The sequence below is a fragment of the Coregonus lavaretus genome, assembly GCF_964263955.1.
Source record: "Coregonus lavaretus genome assembly, contig: HAP1_SCAFFOLD_722, whole genome shotgun sequence".
In the NCBI taxonomy this organism is placed as follows: Eukaryota; Metazoa; Chordata; class Actinopteri; order Salmoniformes; family Salmonidae; genus Coregonus; species Coregonus lavaretus.
The window spans coordinates 90114-109012 of NW_028158027.1; the positions used below are offsets into that span (position 1 = coordinate 90114).

General features: G+C 43.2%; 1 protein-coding gene across 1 annotated transcript in view; it reads right to left on the reverse strand.

The window, feature by feature from the left end:
* Positions 1 to 3924: 3924 nt before the first annotated feature.
* LOC311124516 (cotranscriptional regulator ARB2A homolog) overlaps positions 3925 to 18899 on the reverse strand; it is a 30651-nt gene continuing 15676 nt past the window's right edge. Inside the window, exons 5-6 of the mRNA XM_084198648.1 lie at positions 7662 to 7671; positions 3925 to 6809 (exon numbers count right to left, since the gene is read on the reverse strand). Coding sequence (XP_084054774.1) covers positions 6643 to 6809; positions 7662 to 7671 — 177 coding nt within the window. The 3' untranslated portion in view covers positions 3925 to 6642. The remainder of the gene's footprint in view (positions 6810 to 7661; positions 7672 to 18899) is intronic.

An 18899-nucleotide genomic window follows, 5' to 3' on the forward strand; every position in this document is an offset into this window, starting at 1 on the left:
AACTTAAAGAGAACGGACGTGTCTTTATGCACAACCCAACCGTTGCACCATTAATTTCCACCACCATCTCCTGTTGACTACCATGAATTTTGAGTGACATTGATTTTTCCAACTTAGAATTGTGGGATGTGAATTTAGTGTTCCAGGTCATCTGGTTGTGAAATCTTTTGAGTCCTTTTTGATAGAGTAAAGTTGGTCTAAGGACCAAAATCCCCTTTTAATTGCTATAAATTTGTTCCTTATTTGGGTCAAAAGACAAACGTCGTGTTGAAATGGGTTGTGAAAAAACAACTATAATACTGAATTTCCACATGATTTAACAGAACGTTAAATCACAACTCATAACCTAAGAATAGCCCAAATTACAGGCCCACTTCAAACCTTCACATTGTCATTCATTTATCATATCGAAATGGCCAGTTTCCTTCAACAGGCAGTCGGTGGGCTCTTAAGCACTACGTTAATTTATTATTTCTTTCTTCACTTGATCTCTACTCGAATAATATACAGCGCCACCACCTAAATTGGTAGAAAGTATAATCTTAAAAGTCGGATCCCATTCTTCAAATGTATTGCATTTCAGAGGCGGGCTTTTACTAGTGGAGTCTTTGCGACCCGAAGGGTTGTAATTGAGGGGGCGGTAAGGGTATAGAGTAGCGTCCGCCTGAAAGCTATACTATTAAAGCCAAATGGACTGCAAACCATAAAACGTCTCTGCCTGCCAACAGCTGGGCACGATCGGTGTATTATATGCCAGGCTCATACAAACACAACGCACACATAGGCTATGGTAACCATGGTTATGTCACATTGTCAGATTATCAGACAGGTGAGGCCCAATTAATCGCAACGAGAGGCCAGTGTGTGTGTGTGTGTGTGTGTGTGCGCGCGCGCGCATGCGTGTGATGCCTAAACCTATTATCAACATGGGACCTGTACTGGTAACATAGTTTATCTGTTTGTCACCGTGATGTGAGTATGTCTATGTTTGACCAAACATTCTTGAGAACCGGCCTCGTGAATTTTGGGAGTTCTACACTTTTAGATAAAAAGGTTCTGGATATAACCAAAAAGGGTTCTATTGCTTGCTTCATATATGGCACCCCTAAATATTCTATATAGAACCATTTTGTTGGGTTATTTGATCAGAACCCCAGGGGTTCCATATAGAAGTCTTGGGTTCCATATTGGGTTCTATATGGAACCAATTTCGAACCTTAAGGGGTGCCATTTATGAAGCAAGCATATAACCCTTTTTAGTTCAATCCATCACTTTTTTTTTTCTTAAGAGTGTAGCCTACTTCTCCTACATATAGCCCAGACTATACCGCCTGCCAGGCTTTCTCTCAGCTGGATATGGCAAACACTTATCGATATTTTGAACAGCCTGTTTGGAAAATGGTCTACAGTGTATCTATAATTAAGAGATATCCTCTTGGATAGGCAACGTGCAACTTCCAGCGGCATGTAAAACTATAACCTCGTTGGGTTTAGGCCCATTCACTGGTTGTGCAGTAAGATGCATGTAAGGGATGCTTCTGAATGATTCCCCAGAGTCTTATTTCTTTGGTCTCTGAATTACCATCTGACGAGCTAGTTTTTTTTTTTTTGTTCAGTGTATGAAGGGCTTCGCTGGATGGAGAGGGTTGGTGATTGAAGTGATGTGGCTTCCACTGGATCATGGTTTGGTCAGTCAATGAATATGTAATGACGACGTTACATTCGAACCCAATACTGGGTAGTGCTTTCTTTGGGTAGGATACTTATTTTGCATAGAAAATACACAGTATACTCTGGAAAAAAACACGAGGAAAGGAGGGGGAACAAACAAGCTTAGGCAACACATTCCTCTTCCGTCAATAGATGAAAAACTATTTGCTCTCCTACTTAGAGGGAGAGAGCGAGAGAGAGAGAGAAATATAGAGACTTGAATAGCTGTTAAGACCGTTTTTTAGTATAGACCTACACGATAAAACATTGATTGTTGCAGTTTGTTGACCCGTAAAATGTGGGGGTTAGTTTTCTCTTCAGAGCGGAGCATATAATTATGCAAATAGAGATCTGACAGTGATCTGGTGGAGTGCTCAAGAAGACAAGGGGCTGGTGGGGGTGACATTCCAACTTTGCTTAAGGCCTATCCTTTGGAAATAGTTAATATTTAGCAGTGCTGGCGAGCATGGGAGGGGATGATGAGAGTAGGCGTGACAATACGAGTCTCCTGGAAAATTGAAATATCATTTTGGGATCCCATTGCTATTGACATGAGAGACCAAGAGCCAAGATACTCTAGTAGCCTATGTGAGGGAGTGATAATGTACTCATTAATATGTATGCGTGTATACTTAAAATAATTAAACAGGAGTGGGTACTGGAATTCAATTTAATGTTGTTAAGTGTGACATGACTGATAAAAAAAATATGCAATTAGTCTAGGCAGATATTTCTGACGCTTGCTAATCAAAGTTATGTTAAACTTATCCCCTATGTTAAAAATATATCTTCATTATGGTGAATAATGTAACATGGGGCTATATCGATATACTGTAACTGTCTGAGCATTGCTGGGAAACTAGTGTCTGACAATAGATTATTTTGTTGTTGAAGTTTCAAGGCTATCATGTTATTATGTGCCAACCCTCGCCTATACTTGCCTATTGAATTTAAGTGTGTTAAGACATTTTACGTGTCAGAAAAGTGAGACCAACTCTCAATAGTGTAGGTGATTGAAGGTTTTTTTTTTTTTTTACGAGGAACCTGACATGGTGTGAGAGATCTTGGCTGGTTCCACTCGCTGGCACTTGTTGTTCGAAGGTTAATGGAAAGATTTCTAAAGATTTATTGAGGGGGCGTTTAATGACCTTATCGGTTTTCACCATGTGAAAACAAATTATCCTGTAGACCGCGCTTGCATACAGCTCTCTTTGCAAAGATGAATCGCCATTTTGAGGAGTATTAGCCCAATTGATGTTTAACCGTCTTCATGTTTTAAACACGTTTAACCTGTTGTAATTGGAGACTGTAGTTTAAAAGCATCTTCTCCGCTGGATGTGCAGGCTAATAAACCTTATGCAGTCAAAAACTTGAAACCAAAAAGCTTAACTTAATATAGCTATAGGGGTAAGGAATGTTTTTTTGCAGTTCTATCGGCGCTTTTTGAAGCGACACTGTTAATACTAAAACACTTCATTAAACTATTTAAGAAGGCATTTACTTTGGCTAATACTAGTCCAATTGTTGAGGACTGGGCTCCTCCGTCTTGAGTGATGGATCGTCTTCCTCGGTCAGGTTTCATAGCTGTTGTTATGTGAGACGATGACTCGGATCACTTTTCCTCTAGGCTCAACTTCCCCGCGCACTTTGCAGTGAAGGCTCGTGAGCGGATGTGGCAGCCCAACAGGGTACAGAGAGGTCCCAAGGTAGACCTTCTCTCAACGTTACACTTTCTTTTCCTTCCCTCTTGAGTAAACCTGCCCCTATGACCTGGGTAGCGTAACCTATATGATCATGGTATGTGTGGTAAAGTAAAAATAACTATTCTATTACCGAATTATGTAATCTAATCTATGGGTTACCTGGCCGATGCCTTTTGTTTGTTTCCAAATAGATATATAACATAGCCTCAATGAAGAACAAATAGAACTGTTAGGCTAATTGATTGACCATGGTATCAGAAAAAGCAGGGGCAGGTAGCTTAGCGGTTAAGAGCGTTGGGCCAGTAACCAAACAATCGCTGGTTCGAATCCCCGAGCCGACTAGGTGAAAAATCAGTCTATGTGCCCTTGAGCAAGGCACGTAACCCTCATTTATCCAGTAAGTAGCTCTGGATAAGAGCGTCTGCTAAATGAGTGAAATTATAAATATGAATTAGGGTATTTGAAAAAAATCCCCATCGGCCACGTGGTAGTTGGAAACTCCATCAACACTACAACTTTTTTTATTCAATTTTAGCAACTGACATATTTACAAAAAAGTTGTAATCGATGGGAATGGTGCATGGGAAACACATGATTGGTGGATGATTAAAGTTGACTTTACATACAAATAATTACATTTGAATAGGCAACAGTTGAAACTAAGTTACACCAAAGCCATAATGTATCCAACTGGAAAAACAAAAGCTACAAAACGTTTTTCAAACGCTATATTTAATCGAATCACAAAGCATGGATGTCTTTTGATAGTGAGCATGACTTATTGGATCAATAAAACGTATACAATCTGAAACAATCATATATTCAAGAGCAATTGTTAGAATTATTCACAATTTACATATCAACTGTGCTTTAGATTTGGTTTAAAGCTGCTCCCATTATTGTTGATCCATTCACATATGGCTTGTTGGTCTTTATTAAAAATACCAGTGAACATAGTGTCTTCTTTCTTCCTAAGGCAACAATATACGCATAATGAAGTAAAATAGCAACAGTTTTTTTCTTCCCGTGAAGGGAACACACATGCCAACAGTATCCTGAAATTAAACTCCTCCGTTTATATGCATATTCCCCAAATCAAACAAGTTAACTTCATGAGTGACATCCAAAGAGACATTAATTAAAATTATATGAAAATTACAACAGCCCAGACTGGGCTCTCATTACTAACAAAAGCAATGAAATGTTTAATAACCCACAAAAGCCTCAAAATATCACCGGTGGCTGTTATTCACACTGAAATAGAAAAGTAAAATGTATACCAATACATTTCTTATCTCCCCTTATAAATACCTCAACACATGAAGCCGTGAAAAGGTAAAGCATGTCTGGATAGACAGTGGATGTGTCGGGAGGTGTATAGGTGATCACAGGATTTCTGTCTCGTTTAGACTAATATCTGGGCATATTAGAAGGCTATTCTATTAAGCTTTGAGTGATTTATAACTCACCAGAACCTAGTGGAAATATACTGTATTTTTGATCTTGTTTATGTACCAGCAGACTGAGATTATGCAAGGCTGAGCCAGGGCTGATTTCTTTGTCACTTTTCCGTTTGCACTTGAGGAAAGTGTTTTGGAAAATAAATGTGTTACATTTCTCCCAACATCTAAACACATATATCATCTAGGTGTAGGAGAATATTGAAATCTTGGATTTCCTGACACGTGCAAGGGGATATATTGAAGTTGACTTCTTGTTTCTATTAAAATGAGATATCCCTAAAACTCATTTTGATGCTGGGCTTTAAATGATTTTAAATCTGCTCAGTGTCTCGAATTCTTCATATCTAGCACAGGTTATGGTTGTTTTATTTGTTTAATCAAATGCAATCATCCAGGGACATCGATTTCATGGATATCAAACAGGAAAAAAAGGTACAGTAAAAAAATTCATTTTTACAAATAAAAAAATGATAGACAACCTACATCAAGTCAACATGTATCAGTCTGGGACCTCATTTGGTCTGATACAAAAAGTTATTAGGGCGCAGAAAAACCCAGCAAAGTAAGATAAAAAACCAAGCTAAAGAAAACCAAACACCAACAGTATATCAGCTGTCATAAACAGTGCAGTGCAACCCTCCAAAGTAAGGCAGAAACAGGACCACAGTTGACAGAATATGTATCGTTATAAAAAGTGTGTGTTTGGGGACAGTAAGAGAAAGAGAAGGAGCCATAAAAACAACACACTTGCTTTACATTAAAAGTATTATGTTAATGAGGCATGTTTACTATTGTTAAAACCATTGTTTGTGGTGAGGGTAGGGGGTTGTGTTGAGGTGAGGGAGGGGGTTGGGTTGAGGTGAGGGAGGGAGGGTGGGGGGTTGGGTTGAGGTGAGGGAGAAAGGTGGGTTGGGTTGAGGGTGGGGGGTTGGGTTGAGGTGAGGGAGAAAGGGGGGTTGGGTTGAGGGTGGGGGGTTGGGTTGAGGGTGGGGTTTGGTTGAGGTGACGGTGGGGGGTTGGGTTGAAGTGAGACAGGGTTTGGGTTGAGGTGAGGGAGGGGGGTTGGGTTGAGGGTGGGGGTTAGGTTGAGGTGAGGTGAGGGTGGGGGATTGGGTTGAGGGTGTGGGGTTGGGTTGAGGTGAGGGAGGGAGGGGGGTTGGGTTGAGGGGGGGGGGGTTAGGTTGAGGTGAGGGGAGTTAGGTTGAGGTGAGGGTGGGGGGTTGGGGGTTGGGTTGAGGTGAGGGAGGGGGGTTGGGTTGAGGGAGGGAGGGAGAGATACCAAGTGTATGAGTGGTGTGGGTTGTAGAGGACTGAGAGGCCCGTGGGTCCAGCAGGTTTTAGGACCTAGGGGAGTGGTGGGGAGGGCTGCTGGGGCATTATCTCATTCAGGGCGATGTCAGGACAATTAGAGGTGCACCACGACATACTGTGCACAGCGCCTGTCAGCCGTAATCTCAGCCGCTGCCGCCGCTGCTCCGTGGCCCAGACCACAGCAAAGCCACAGCCCACGGTAAGCGCAAACACTCTGCCCATATTGCTTTGACAGTTGCACTCATCTAGAAATAATGCAAAACGCTATTGTGATGTGTACACCACCACCCACCTACACTCTGCCAGTTAAACAATGCATGTGTGAACCGGGAGATGGGCTCAGCTGGAAGGGAGAGATCACACAAAGATGAGGGAGGAAAGAAGGAGGGAGGGAGGGTAAATAGAGAGGATTTGGCACCTCCACCCCCTTGTATTTCCCTCCTGTTGGTGTAGTTCTAGTCGTGGTGGTCGTGGTTGTGGTCATGTTTGGTCCTGTGGGAGCTGCGTGTGGTGACCGTGTTGGAGGACCCCTCGTACTCATCCCCAGTCGGTAGAGCCTCGCCGAAGAACTGGAAAATGGAGTTGAAACTCCTCCACGATGTCAGCTCGTGTCGCTCTGTACCTGCACAATACATAGCACAAAGAGACAGGTGAAACACTCAGGCAGTCCACTGTGTGACCACAGAGGGAGGATAGTCACATAAAGCATCATATAGACCACTGTTACACCACACACACCTAACAGGTTAGAGAGAAATCATTTTGTAAACAGAGAACGTAATTCCCCTCTAAACATGGATACTGTAGCGAAGTGTGTATCCCACTGCAAGCAACAAGCTGATTGGACATTACATCCATTTTAACTTCTGACCCAGCAGTCCAACGGGATAGTCTTAATATTTGATCCAACTTGATTCATGATAGTGTACACCCCATACTCTCCCGTGTCTGTCTCTTAATTGAATGCGAGTTATGCACAATGGATGCACTAAGCGAAACCAGTGGACCGTTATTCATTCATTCTCTGGGCTGCTTGAAAGATGCAGTGGTGAAAAGGCACTAAGGCAGCCAGCGTATCAGGTGATCTGGGGGGAAGGGGGGGGGGGCTCGGTTTCCCCTCCCCTCTCCAGGTGAGCCGGTTCCCATGTTAGGGTCAAGGGGAGCCTGAAATCTGGTACACACGCCTCGGGTTCCTCTCAGCTCTCTGAGGTCAGGGGTTCGCTGCGTCGCTCCGAAAGCTGCTACACAACTCCTCCGTCACTGCAGCTGCTCCACCGCCAGCTCCTCACCAACCAATCACAACCAATGGCTAATGGCTTATTTCTAGGACTGGGAATTGTCAGGGACCTCACGATACGATATCTCAATACTTAGGTCCTGATACGATATGTATTGTGATTCTCACGATTCTATATGTATTTCGATTCGATACTGCGATTTATTTGCGGTTCGATGTTCCAAACATGTTGCTCACCACATGTCTGCTGCAGACGGACAAGAAAAAGCATGAGAAAACGAGTTTTGTTCAATGCTGAAAAAAAATTGGGTCACTATTTAAAAAGAAGATGGACAACAAGATATGAAGGAAAAATAGTAGAGTTTTCGTGCAGGCACAGCTGACTAGTGCAAAAACAATATTGCGATATATTGTCAAAAACAATATCCCAATATGTAACTATGGAGTTTTCTCCCTACCACTACTTATTTCCCTACTAGCAGGTGGCTAGGCTGCTTAGCAACATACTATACTGTACTGTGTTGTGAAGCAGTACCCAGATGCCATCCCAGGGAAATCGGTATACAGTGTGATACAATGGTGTTATACTCCATTATATCATAGATACACAGTTTGAGGTAGTGTACACATAGTAGGGAGAGACAGGTTGATGCTTACAGACTGCTTGTTGGTTTATGCATTTGGGGTATACACTGAGTGGACAAAACATTAGGAACACCTGCTCTTTCCATGACATAGACGGACCAGGTGAATCCAGGTGAAAGCTATGATCCCTTATTGTCACTTGTTAAATCCACTTCAATCAGTGTAGATGAAGGGGAGGAGACATGTTAAAGAAGGATTTTGCTTTGAGACAATTGAGACATGGATTGTGTATGTGTGCCATTCAGAGGGCGAATGGGCTTGACCAAAAATGTAAGTGCCTTTGAACGGGGTATGGTAGTTTGCGTCAAGAACTACAACACTGCTGTTATTTAAAACGCTCAACAGTTTCCTGTGTGTATCAATAATGGTCCACCACCCAAAGGACATCCAGCCAACTTGACACTCAATATTAGGAAGGTGTTCTTAATATTTGGTACAGTCAGTGTATATCCAGACATCATAGCAGTGTATAATCCTAGTTATTCCTCTGTATTAGCTATCTAATATTTACATTTACATTTTAGACTCCCAGATCAGCAGGCTTATGTACCTGTTTCCAATACAGCTTCATACGATCAGTTAATGGGGCCCTTGCTGCTTTGTTGATGGTTCAGGGTACCAGTTCAGTGAGAGCCCTCTCCTCCTCTCCTCTTCTCGTCCTGTTCTCTCCTCTCATCCCTCGTACATGCACCAGGCCGGAGGGATACAAAATAACCTTTAACCTGATGGCCGCTCTATTGACCCCATGTTTATTAGATTGACCACCTGGCTGGCTGTGATAATGGAGATGGAGGGGTGAGGGCCCAGGCTGGTCTCATCTGGTTTGGTCTGGGCTGGTTTATTCTGGGCTGGGCGGTCACTGTGAATGGTTTGCCAGACTAGTCTATGATAACTGCCTCAGGTCAGATTGACTAGCCTGGCAATCACCCCCAGACTAACAGTGTGTTACCTGTGTAGGGCTCAACACAACAACACACTCCATAGGAAAACAAAGAGTCAGCCCTGCTCGCACCTCACATCTATCATTTATATCCAGTTTGAAGACAGGAATCTCTCCTCTTTTTTCTGTCTCATCCCTCCTTAACAAGTTGTTTCCTTTCTCTTTCTTTTTCTTCTTTCTGCAGGAGCGATCGATGCCAAGGCTCTACTTTTTTCACCTCGAACCAGTGCCGCGAGCTGCTACGCCCGATCCCAGCGCCGGGGTCAGTGGGAATGCGTCTCCGTGCCGATATGCTGATGAGCCAGGCCCCTCCGGTGACCCCCTGTATGAGCTCCGCCCTTTCTGTGGCATGCGCAGGCCTCCAATGTCTCCCGGCGTCCGGGCCTCACTAGCTAACAGCCTTTTACTGCCCTCGCCCACTCCTCCTTTAATAGGCAGCGTGTGTGGACGCTAATGGATGTTGTCAGTGGTGTGTTCTGAAAGCTGATTTAGAGAAGGAGCCTCACCAGCCTGCTGGCTTCTCTCAGAGATAACCTGACCGCTGGACTCCCAGGGTGAGCAGAGGGAGAGAGGAAGACAGTTAGCTCACTCATGCTACAAATCAAAGTAATATCCTTTAAAGACGTAGGGATGGATTAAATGCCACGGTGCTGTGTGGCTGTGTGGAAAGTGAATTCTGTCCTACAAACAGTCTGAGTGGATTCGGCTTTACCCTTCCTCCCCCAATCTCTTATGTAAAAGCTGGGGAATTAATAGAAAGCTTTTTCATGAGCCAATGATTTCAGTGATCAAAGTGCAAAAAGTATGCAAATTAAAATGTGTCTCAAAGGCTCACTTTTGTATACTTCTTGAGATGTGCTGTTTTTATAACGCTTGAATATGATACCTTAATATATTATATATTCTCTTCACCTGAATACAGTAAACACATAATGAGATAAAATGTATATTTCTGAACTATTGTTATAACGCATAATGTGTATGCTTATTTTATTAATCATTATCTCAGGTAGGAATTAATTACATCAAATTAGAGATATAACTTCAATGTTATCTGTTTCCTGCCAATAAAGCAAGAGCAGATGATTATAATATGTACATGAATCAAACACCTGTGTACACCACATATTTTTCAAATAAAACGTTTTGTAAGATTCAGGGGTCACCCTCTCTCATTTCCCCAAATCAGGGAATGGCCCCCCTAACCCCTATGTTAGACCTCTCTATTGGTTAACCTGTGTTCCCGCACCACTCCAAGCCTCTACATTGGTTGTTCTGTTCTCCCACCCCTACAAGCCTCTATATTGGTTAACATGTGTTCTCTCACCACTCCAAGCCTCTATATTGGTTAACCTGTGTTCTCTCACCTCTACAAGCCTCTATATTGGTTAACCTGTGTTCTCTCACCCCTGAAAAGCCTCTATATTGGTTAACCTGTGTTCTCTCACCCCTACAAGCCTCTATATTGGTTAACCTGTGTTCTCTCACCTCTACAAGCCTCTATATTGGTTAACCTGTGTTCTCTCACCACTCCAAGCCTCTATATTGGTTAACCTGTGTTCTCTCACCACTCCAAGCCTCTATATTGGTTAACCTGTGTTCTCTCACCTCTACAAGCCTCTATATTGGTTAACCTGTGTTCTCTCACCCCTCCAAGCCTCTATATTGGTTAACCTGTGTTCTCCCACCCCTACAAGCCTCTATATTGGTTAACCTGTGTTCTCTCACCACTCCAAGCCTCTATATTGGTTAACCTGTGTTCTCTCACCTCTACAAGCCTCTATATTGGTTAACCTGTGTTCTCTCACCCCTCCAAGCCTCTTTATTGGTTAACCTGTGTTCTCTCACCACTCCAAGCCTCTATATTGGTTAACCTGTGTTCTCTCACCCCGCCAAGCCTCTATATTGGTTAACCTGTGTTCTCTCACCACGCCAAACCTCTATATTTTCTGTTCTATGTTCTCCTCTCTCATGATGACCTGTGACAGTGCCAACAAATCCAGTCTATTGGATCCTAGATGCTTAGCCTCCCCTGTCACAGCCACTGGATTCCTCTCAGGGTAATTGACTGGCTGTTTGATCTCTCTGTGACTTACACTGTCTCAAGTCACACACACGCACGCACGCACACGCACACGCACACACACACACACACACACACACACACACACACACACACACACACACACACACACGCACACTATTGTTATCAGTGGTGTGGGATAAGGTAAGGGAACATAAGGTGTTTGAGGGGAAAAGGAACTGCTCTGTAGCTGTGGGCCATGCTTTCTTCCCTTCACCAGTCGCTGAACGCTCTATGCTGTCACAAGTGGTAATCTCCTGTGATTGTTGATTATTTCAAAACAAGCGGTAGGTGACTGAAAAGCCAAAGTAACGGTCAGAGTGATAGGTTATAGGTTACAGTGATAGTCAGAGAGAAAGACTGAATCAAAGAATCAAGCTGGCTATAATTCGTTTTCACCTGTGGTACATTATTTAAAGCCACACCACTTAATTGCTTGTGTACTAATGGCCTATTTTATTTGAATCAAACTTTCTTTACATAATTCATAATTACATTGATGTGAGCATGAAGGGCCATATACAGTGCATTCGGGAAGTATTCAGACCCCTTCACTTTTTCTACATTTTGTTACGTTACAGCCTTATTCTAAAATGGATTAAAAAAACAAGTTCCTCATTAATATACACACAATACCCCATAATGGCGAAAACAGGTTTTAAAAAATTTAAAAACTAAAAAACAGAAACACCTTATTTTCATAAGTATTCAGACCCTTTGCTATGAGACTCGAAATTGAGCTCAGGTGCATCCTGTTTCCATTGAACATCCTTGAGATGTTTCTACAACTTGATTGGAGTCCACCTGTGGTAAATTCAATTGATTGGACATGATTTGGAAAAGGCACACACCTGTCTATATAAGGTCCCACGGTTAACAGTACATGTCAGAGAAAAACCAAGCCATGAGGTCGAAGGAATTGTCCATAGAGCGCCGAGACAAGATTGTGTCGAGGCACAGATCTGGGGAAGGGTACCAAAACATTTCTGCAGCATTGAAGGTTCCCAAGAACACAGTGGCCTCCATCATTCTTAAATGGAAGAAGTTTGGAACCACCAAGACTCTTCCTAGAGCTGGCTGCCCAGCCAAACTGAGCAATCGGGGGAGAAGGGCCTTGGTCAAGGAGGTGACCAAGAACCCGATGGTCACTCTGACAGAGCTCTAGAGTTCCTCTGTGGAGATGGGAGAACCTTCCAGAAGGACAACCATCTCTGCAGCACTTCACCAATCAGGCCTTTATGGTAGAGTGGCCAGACGGAAGACACTCCTCAGTAAAATACACATGACAGCCCACTTGGAGTTTGGCAAAAGGCACCTAAAGGACTCTCAGACCATGAGAAACAAGATTCTCTGGTCCGATGAAACCAAGATTGAACTCTTTGGCCTGAATGCCAAGCGTCGCATCTGGAGGAAACCAGGCACTGCTCATCCCCTGGCCAATATCATCCCTACGGTGAAGCATGGTGGTGGCAGCATCATGCTGTGGGGATGTTTTTCAGCAGCAGGGACTGTGAGACTAATCAGGATCGAGGAAAAGATTAACAGAGCAAAGTACAGGGAGATCCTTGATGAAAACCTACTACAGAGAACTCAGGACCTCAGACTGGGGCGAAGTTTCACCTTTCAACAGGACAACAACCCTAAGCGCACAGCCAAGACAACGCAGGAGTGGTTTCAGGACAAGTCTCTGAATGTCCTTGAGTGGCCCAGCCAGAGCCCGGACTTGAACCCGATCGAACATCTCGAGAAACCTGAAAATAGCTGTGCAGCGACGCTTCCCCTCCAACCTGACAGAGCTTGAGAGGATCTGCAGAGAATGGGATAAACTGTAGCGTCATACCCAAGAGGACTCGAGGCTGTAATTGCTGCCAAATGTGCTTCAACAAAGTACTGAGTAAAGGGTCTGAATACTTATGTAAATGTAATATTTCAGTTAAATTTGCAAACATTACTAAAAACCGTTTTTGCTTTGTCATTATGGGGTAGTGTGTAAGTTGATGAGGAAAATAATACAATGTAATCCATTTTAGAATAAGGCTGTAATGTAACAAAATGTGGAAAAAGTGAAGGGGTTCTGAATACTTTCCGAATGCACTGTATCTTTGCTGCATTTATTACAGAAATACATAGCTATTCATATACAGTGGGGAAAAAAAGTATTTAGTCAGCCACCAATTGTGCAAGTTCTCCCACTTAAAAAGATGAGAGAGGCCTGTAATTTTCATCATAGGTACACGTCAACTATGACAGACAAAATGAGAAAAAAAAATCCAGAAAATCACATTGTAGGATTTTTAATGAATTTATTTGCAAATTATGGTGGAAAATAAGTATTTGGTCACCTACAAACAAGCAAGATTTCTGGCTCTCACAGACCTGTAACTTCTTCTTTAAGAGGCTCCTCTGTCCTCCACTCGTTACCTGTATTAATGGCACCTGTTTGAACTTGTTATCAGTATAAAAGACACCTGTCCACAACCTCAAACAGTCACACTCCAAACTCCACTATGGCCAAGACCAAAGAGCTGTCAAAGGACACCAGAAACAGAATTGTAGACCTGCACCAGGCTGGGAAGACTGAATCTGCAATAGGTAAGCAGCTTGGTTTGAAGAAATCAACTGTGGGAGCAATTATTAGGAAATGGAAGACATACAAGACCACTGATAATCTCCCTCGATCTGGGGCTCCACGCAAGATCTCACCCCGTGGGGTCAAAATGATCACAAGAACGGTGAGCAAAAATCCCAGAACCACACGGGGGGACCTAGTGAATGACCGGCAGAGAGCTGGGACCAAAGTAACAAAGCCTACCATCAGTAACACACTACGCCGCCAGGGACTCAAATCCTGCAGTGGCAGACGTGTCCCCCTGCTTAAGCCAGTACATGTCCAGGCCCGTCTGAAGTTTGCTAGAGTGCATTTGGATGATCCAGAAGAGGATTGGGAGAATGTCATATGGTCAGATGAAACCAAAATATAACTTTTTGGTTTAAAAAACTCAACTCGTCGTGTTTGGAGGACAAAGAATGCTGAGTTCCATCCAAAGAACACCATACCTACTGTGAAGCATGGGGGTGGAAACATCATGCTTTGGGGCTGTTTTTCTGCAAAGGGACCAGGACGACTGATCCGTGTAAAGGAAAGAATGAATGGGGCCATGTTTTGTGAGATTTTGAGTGAAAAAAAATGTATGCACGCATGACTGTAAGTCGCTTTGGATAAAAGCGTCTGCTAAATGGCATATTATTATTATTATTATTATTAAAACCTCCTTCCATCAGCAAGGGCATTGAAGATGAAACGTGGCTGGGTCTTTCAGCATGACAATGATCCCAAATACACCGCCTGGGCAACGAAGGAGTGGCTTCGTAAGAAGCATTTCAAGGTCCTGGAGTGGCCTAGCCAGTCTCCAGATCTCAACCCCATAGAAAATCTTTGGAGGGAGTTGAAAGTCCGTGTTGCCCAGCGACAGCCCCAAAACATCACTGCTCTAGAGGAGATCTGCATGAAAGAATGGGCCAAAATACCAGCAACAGTGTGTGAAAACCTTGTGGAGAGTTACAGAAAACGTTTGACCTGTGTCATTGCCAACAAAGGGTATATAACAAAGTATTGAGAAACTTTTGTTATTGACCAAATACTTATTTTCCACCATAATTTGCAAATAAATTCATAAAAAATCCTACAATGTGATTTTCTGGATTTTTTTTTCTCATTTTGTCTGTCATAGTTGACGTGTACCTATGATGAAAATTACAGGCCTCTCTCATCTTTTTAAGTGGGAGAACTTGCACAATTGGTGGCTGACTAAATTCTTTTTTTCCCCACTGTACTAATAATTTTGTGGGTGCTTATATTTGTCCTATTTCACACATGTACAAGTGTGTATTATATTCAGTCTAGTCTGTGAGTCACGGCACATCTAATGTTTTTGATAGTTTTGGAACAAATTGATTTCATTTCGTACATTTAAAAAGCTTAATGTCCCTAGACATTGACATTTAAATCGACAGGAACTTTACAAAACAAGATATATACATGCAAACTGAAAATCAGGATAATAGAATAGCAAACTCTTATTTAATATTCTGCAAGTCAAAGTACAGAGACTATAACCACCCGTTGTATCATGTTAAACTATTTCTTGTCAAATCTATTAAATACAATGCATTGTTTTTCTTGTATTTTCAAAGGTAATCTAAGTTCTTTCTATCCAGTTTGGATGTTGAAGTGATGGGCGGCTGTGCTGTAACACTATCTGTGTTTGTGGAAACTATCCATTGCATAGATCAGAGGTGGGGAATCGCTATCTGTGTCCTGCTTGTTAGATGATCGGATGTCCGCTCCTGACGCGGGTTCTTATTAGTTTATCTGCCGTGCAGGGTGTGTGGGGCTGTGCAGGGTGTGTGGGGCTGTGCAGGGTGTGTGGGGCTGTGCAGGGTGTGTGGGGCTGTGCAGGGTGTGTGGGGCTGTGCAGGGTGTGTGGGGCTGTGCAGGGTGTGTGGGGCCGTGCAGGGTGTGTGGGGCCGTGCAGGGTGTGTGGGGCTGTGCGGGTGAGTGGGGCCGCTGAGGGCACCCCGGCCATTTTGTCTGCCTGTCAGATGGCCCGGATGTGTCATTGCTGGGAGAAGGGGTCAAACAAGGTCAAAGCAGGCGCCAGGGTCACTCAGCTCGCCTGCACAACTTTGTCCCCATTCACAGAGCACGGAAACAAGGTTACGGTCAAACTGTTTGATTTCAATCTAAATGTAGGCCTTCTCCCTGTTCCCTTCACCATTGGATTAACTCCTTCCAGTCATAACGATACACTGAAGTCAGATTGAATCATGATGACATATTAGTGGTTCCCTGTGACCCCACTGTATTTCGTTTTATTTTAATCAAATCAATAGATTAATCCCACTCACATCCCCACAAACAAAAATATAAACACACACACAGACACAAATTACCGAAACACAGCATTTAATCAAAACAGCATTACTGCCATTTTAATGCAATTCAATTTGAATGGTTGCCGGTAAGTAGGGTCTGTTTGCATTTCCTGTCTCTCGTACTGCTTTTAATTACTTTCTGTATTATTATTATTGTGTTTTGTTTTAGGAGAAAACAAGGAAAAACTCATTACACATCCGGAGACGAGGAACCAGAATGGCTAGCGCGGGGGCTGCAGAGGGGACTTGATAAAAGAGAGATAGGGTGAGAAGGAGAGAGAGAAAAAGAGATGGTGAGATATCTCAACATTAACTGAAATTGAAATCGTCTCTCCATTTCTGCTCATATTATTCAAACCATCACACAGTGGAACCTGGGAGACAAGAGCCACCCAATAATGGATGGCACAATGCACACACTCCTAGTCTCTCTCCCCCCACCCTGCTTGGAGACGGAGTGCTTTTTTATTTTAAAGTGAATGACTGGCCTTGGCCGCTATAAAGGACGCTGCTTTTATAGACTTGGAGCAGAGTATTTACAAGATAACCCGAGCCCAAGGGCAGAGCGCGTTATTGGATACGAGTGTCTGATTCTCCAGTGTCCCCTTCAGTAAAATCGAAGCCCAAACATGTGCCTGCCCTGACAACACCTCTCAATGTCAACCGGCTTCTCTCTCCAGGGTCGCCATGTGCATCAAAGACAAGGGCCTTCAGACTCTAGAAGGCCTTCAGAAACATGGTCCTCTTCTCCTCTACACAATGCACTATTTTAATAAATATCTGTATTAGTCAATAGAAACAGACGTTCTCTGGTTCTCATCTAAAGGCTAAAGGGTCTATTTGAACTCGATTTACTTTGTTCTTTGTGTTCAAGTTGAAGAAGGCTATTGAGAAAAATCAATCAATTTCACAGCCTTATTAAAATCTGAGTAGGGATACAGGTAATATGCTTTAGATTTCATGAATGAATTAATACATTTACAACAATATTCTATGGTCTATTGTTGGTACGATGTAAGTAGGGATGAAGTCCTGCTTAAAACTCTTTCTTGAGGCAGATCTGTCCATGACACTTCTCTATGTTCAATACAGGACATTCTAAATGGGAACCCACCAATCAGGCTTCAATGAAAAATTACAATATCAAACAAATCATAATACATGCTCAAGCAAAATTTCAGCAAATGACAAACATCTCTCTTACTTTCTTCTTCAGTGAGCCACTCTCAATCTTCACTCTCAATCTTTTGTTCAAAATGGTATCGTGTTGGAACTGTGCAATATAGACCATTCAAACCTTACCAAGGACACAATACAATCCCTGCCTATAAGGAGCTCCATTTCCTGAATGTTTCATCGTGAAGGTGAACCGTGGAGTGCGGTACATGTGCTGTAGCAAGCATAGTTGCAAGTTTGATTCTTGTCTTCTAATATTACAACAAAGTTAAATACGTTCTAACGTCTAATATTACAGTTGCAAGATGTGAGGCTTTTACATTAACAACTTTAATGTAGAAGGTGGTAATTGATGGTATGCAGATTAATTAATACCATTGATTAATAGAAATGAATATCAAGAAGGTTTTGATATTTGATCGGGAGGACAGAGACATGTTATTGCGGCAATTGTTTTGTTTTTACCGCAGCAAGGTTGAACTTATTCCGGACAGGAACTGTATTTCCACATTAAAAAACAAGTGGCATCAACCACGGCATATGTCTTGAATCAAGAACATGTATCGATGGAATACAGTGCGTATCTAATCATAGAATCATTTATCAATAACTCATTCTGCAGTGAAATTCCCACCTGAACAGAGATTTGATGGATGTCAGTCTAGTACAGTATATCTGTGTGCACCAAGAGTAGAAGTGCATAAAAAGAACCTGTCCCTAGCGCCACGTAGACTTGATCACTGTAAACATAAGGGCTACCTCTCTGTCAGGCCTTAGTTTGATCTGGGTCATCAACACTCTGGGTCTGCTAGCTCGGCTGACACGGTTTTGTTTTTGGCCCATTGAGGGGGAATGGTCTGTTTCCATGCCCAGCCCCAGTGTGGCTCAAAAGCAGTGAGCGTCTAAGGGAGGCCCACAAAGGCTGTCCATTAGCAGGAGTACAGGATCCAGGGCCAGGGTCACGATGAGGCCCCACACAACCCTGCCAAACACAGACACCCTAGCACGCATGCACACACAGACGTTCACATTAATGCACGCACACACACACACACACACCTTCCTTTGCTCTTAAACATAATGAGCCATCCCATACACACACACAGTGAGACTGAGAAACACAAGCTGTTACTGGGTCTCCAGTTAGGACCAAGCCCCAGACAATCTCAACCACCACCTTCACTCTCACTACACACTCTCTCTCCCCTCCCCTCCCCTCCCCTCCCCTCCCCTCCCCTCCCCTCCCCTCCCCTCTACTCAAACATAATACACTCACAAATTCACACAGACTCTCACACATACACACACAACCTCTGCTCTACTTTGACACAATACGAGGGAACGCACACACACACACATACACACACACACACACACACAGAGCTGCGGTTTCCTGTCATTCCTAACAGTGATGCACCCAAGGCCCGCTGGGGCTCAGGTGAGACGGAGTGCTGAAAGACAGTGAGCTCTGCTCCACTCCCAACACGTTACCACGTCTAACTCCACCGTGGCCACGCCGGCAACAATTAAAACAACACTCGCTTGCCTACCGCTGGCAGCTTCTCACAACTTAGCATCTCCCCAACGCACAGGCCACAAACACCGGAGACATACACCTCGGAATACAAAAACACACACACAGAGGCTACACAAAATGAGCTCATAAGTCTTACGAGTAAAGACATTTCTGGTAAAT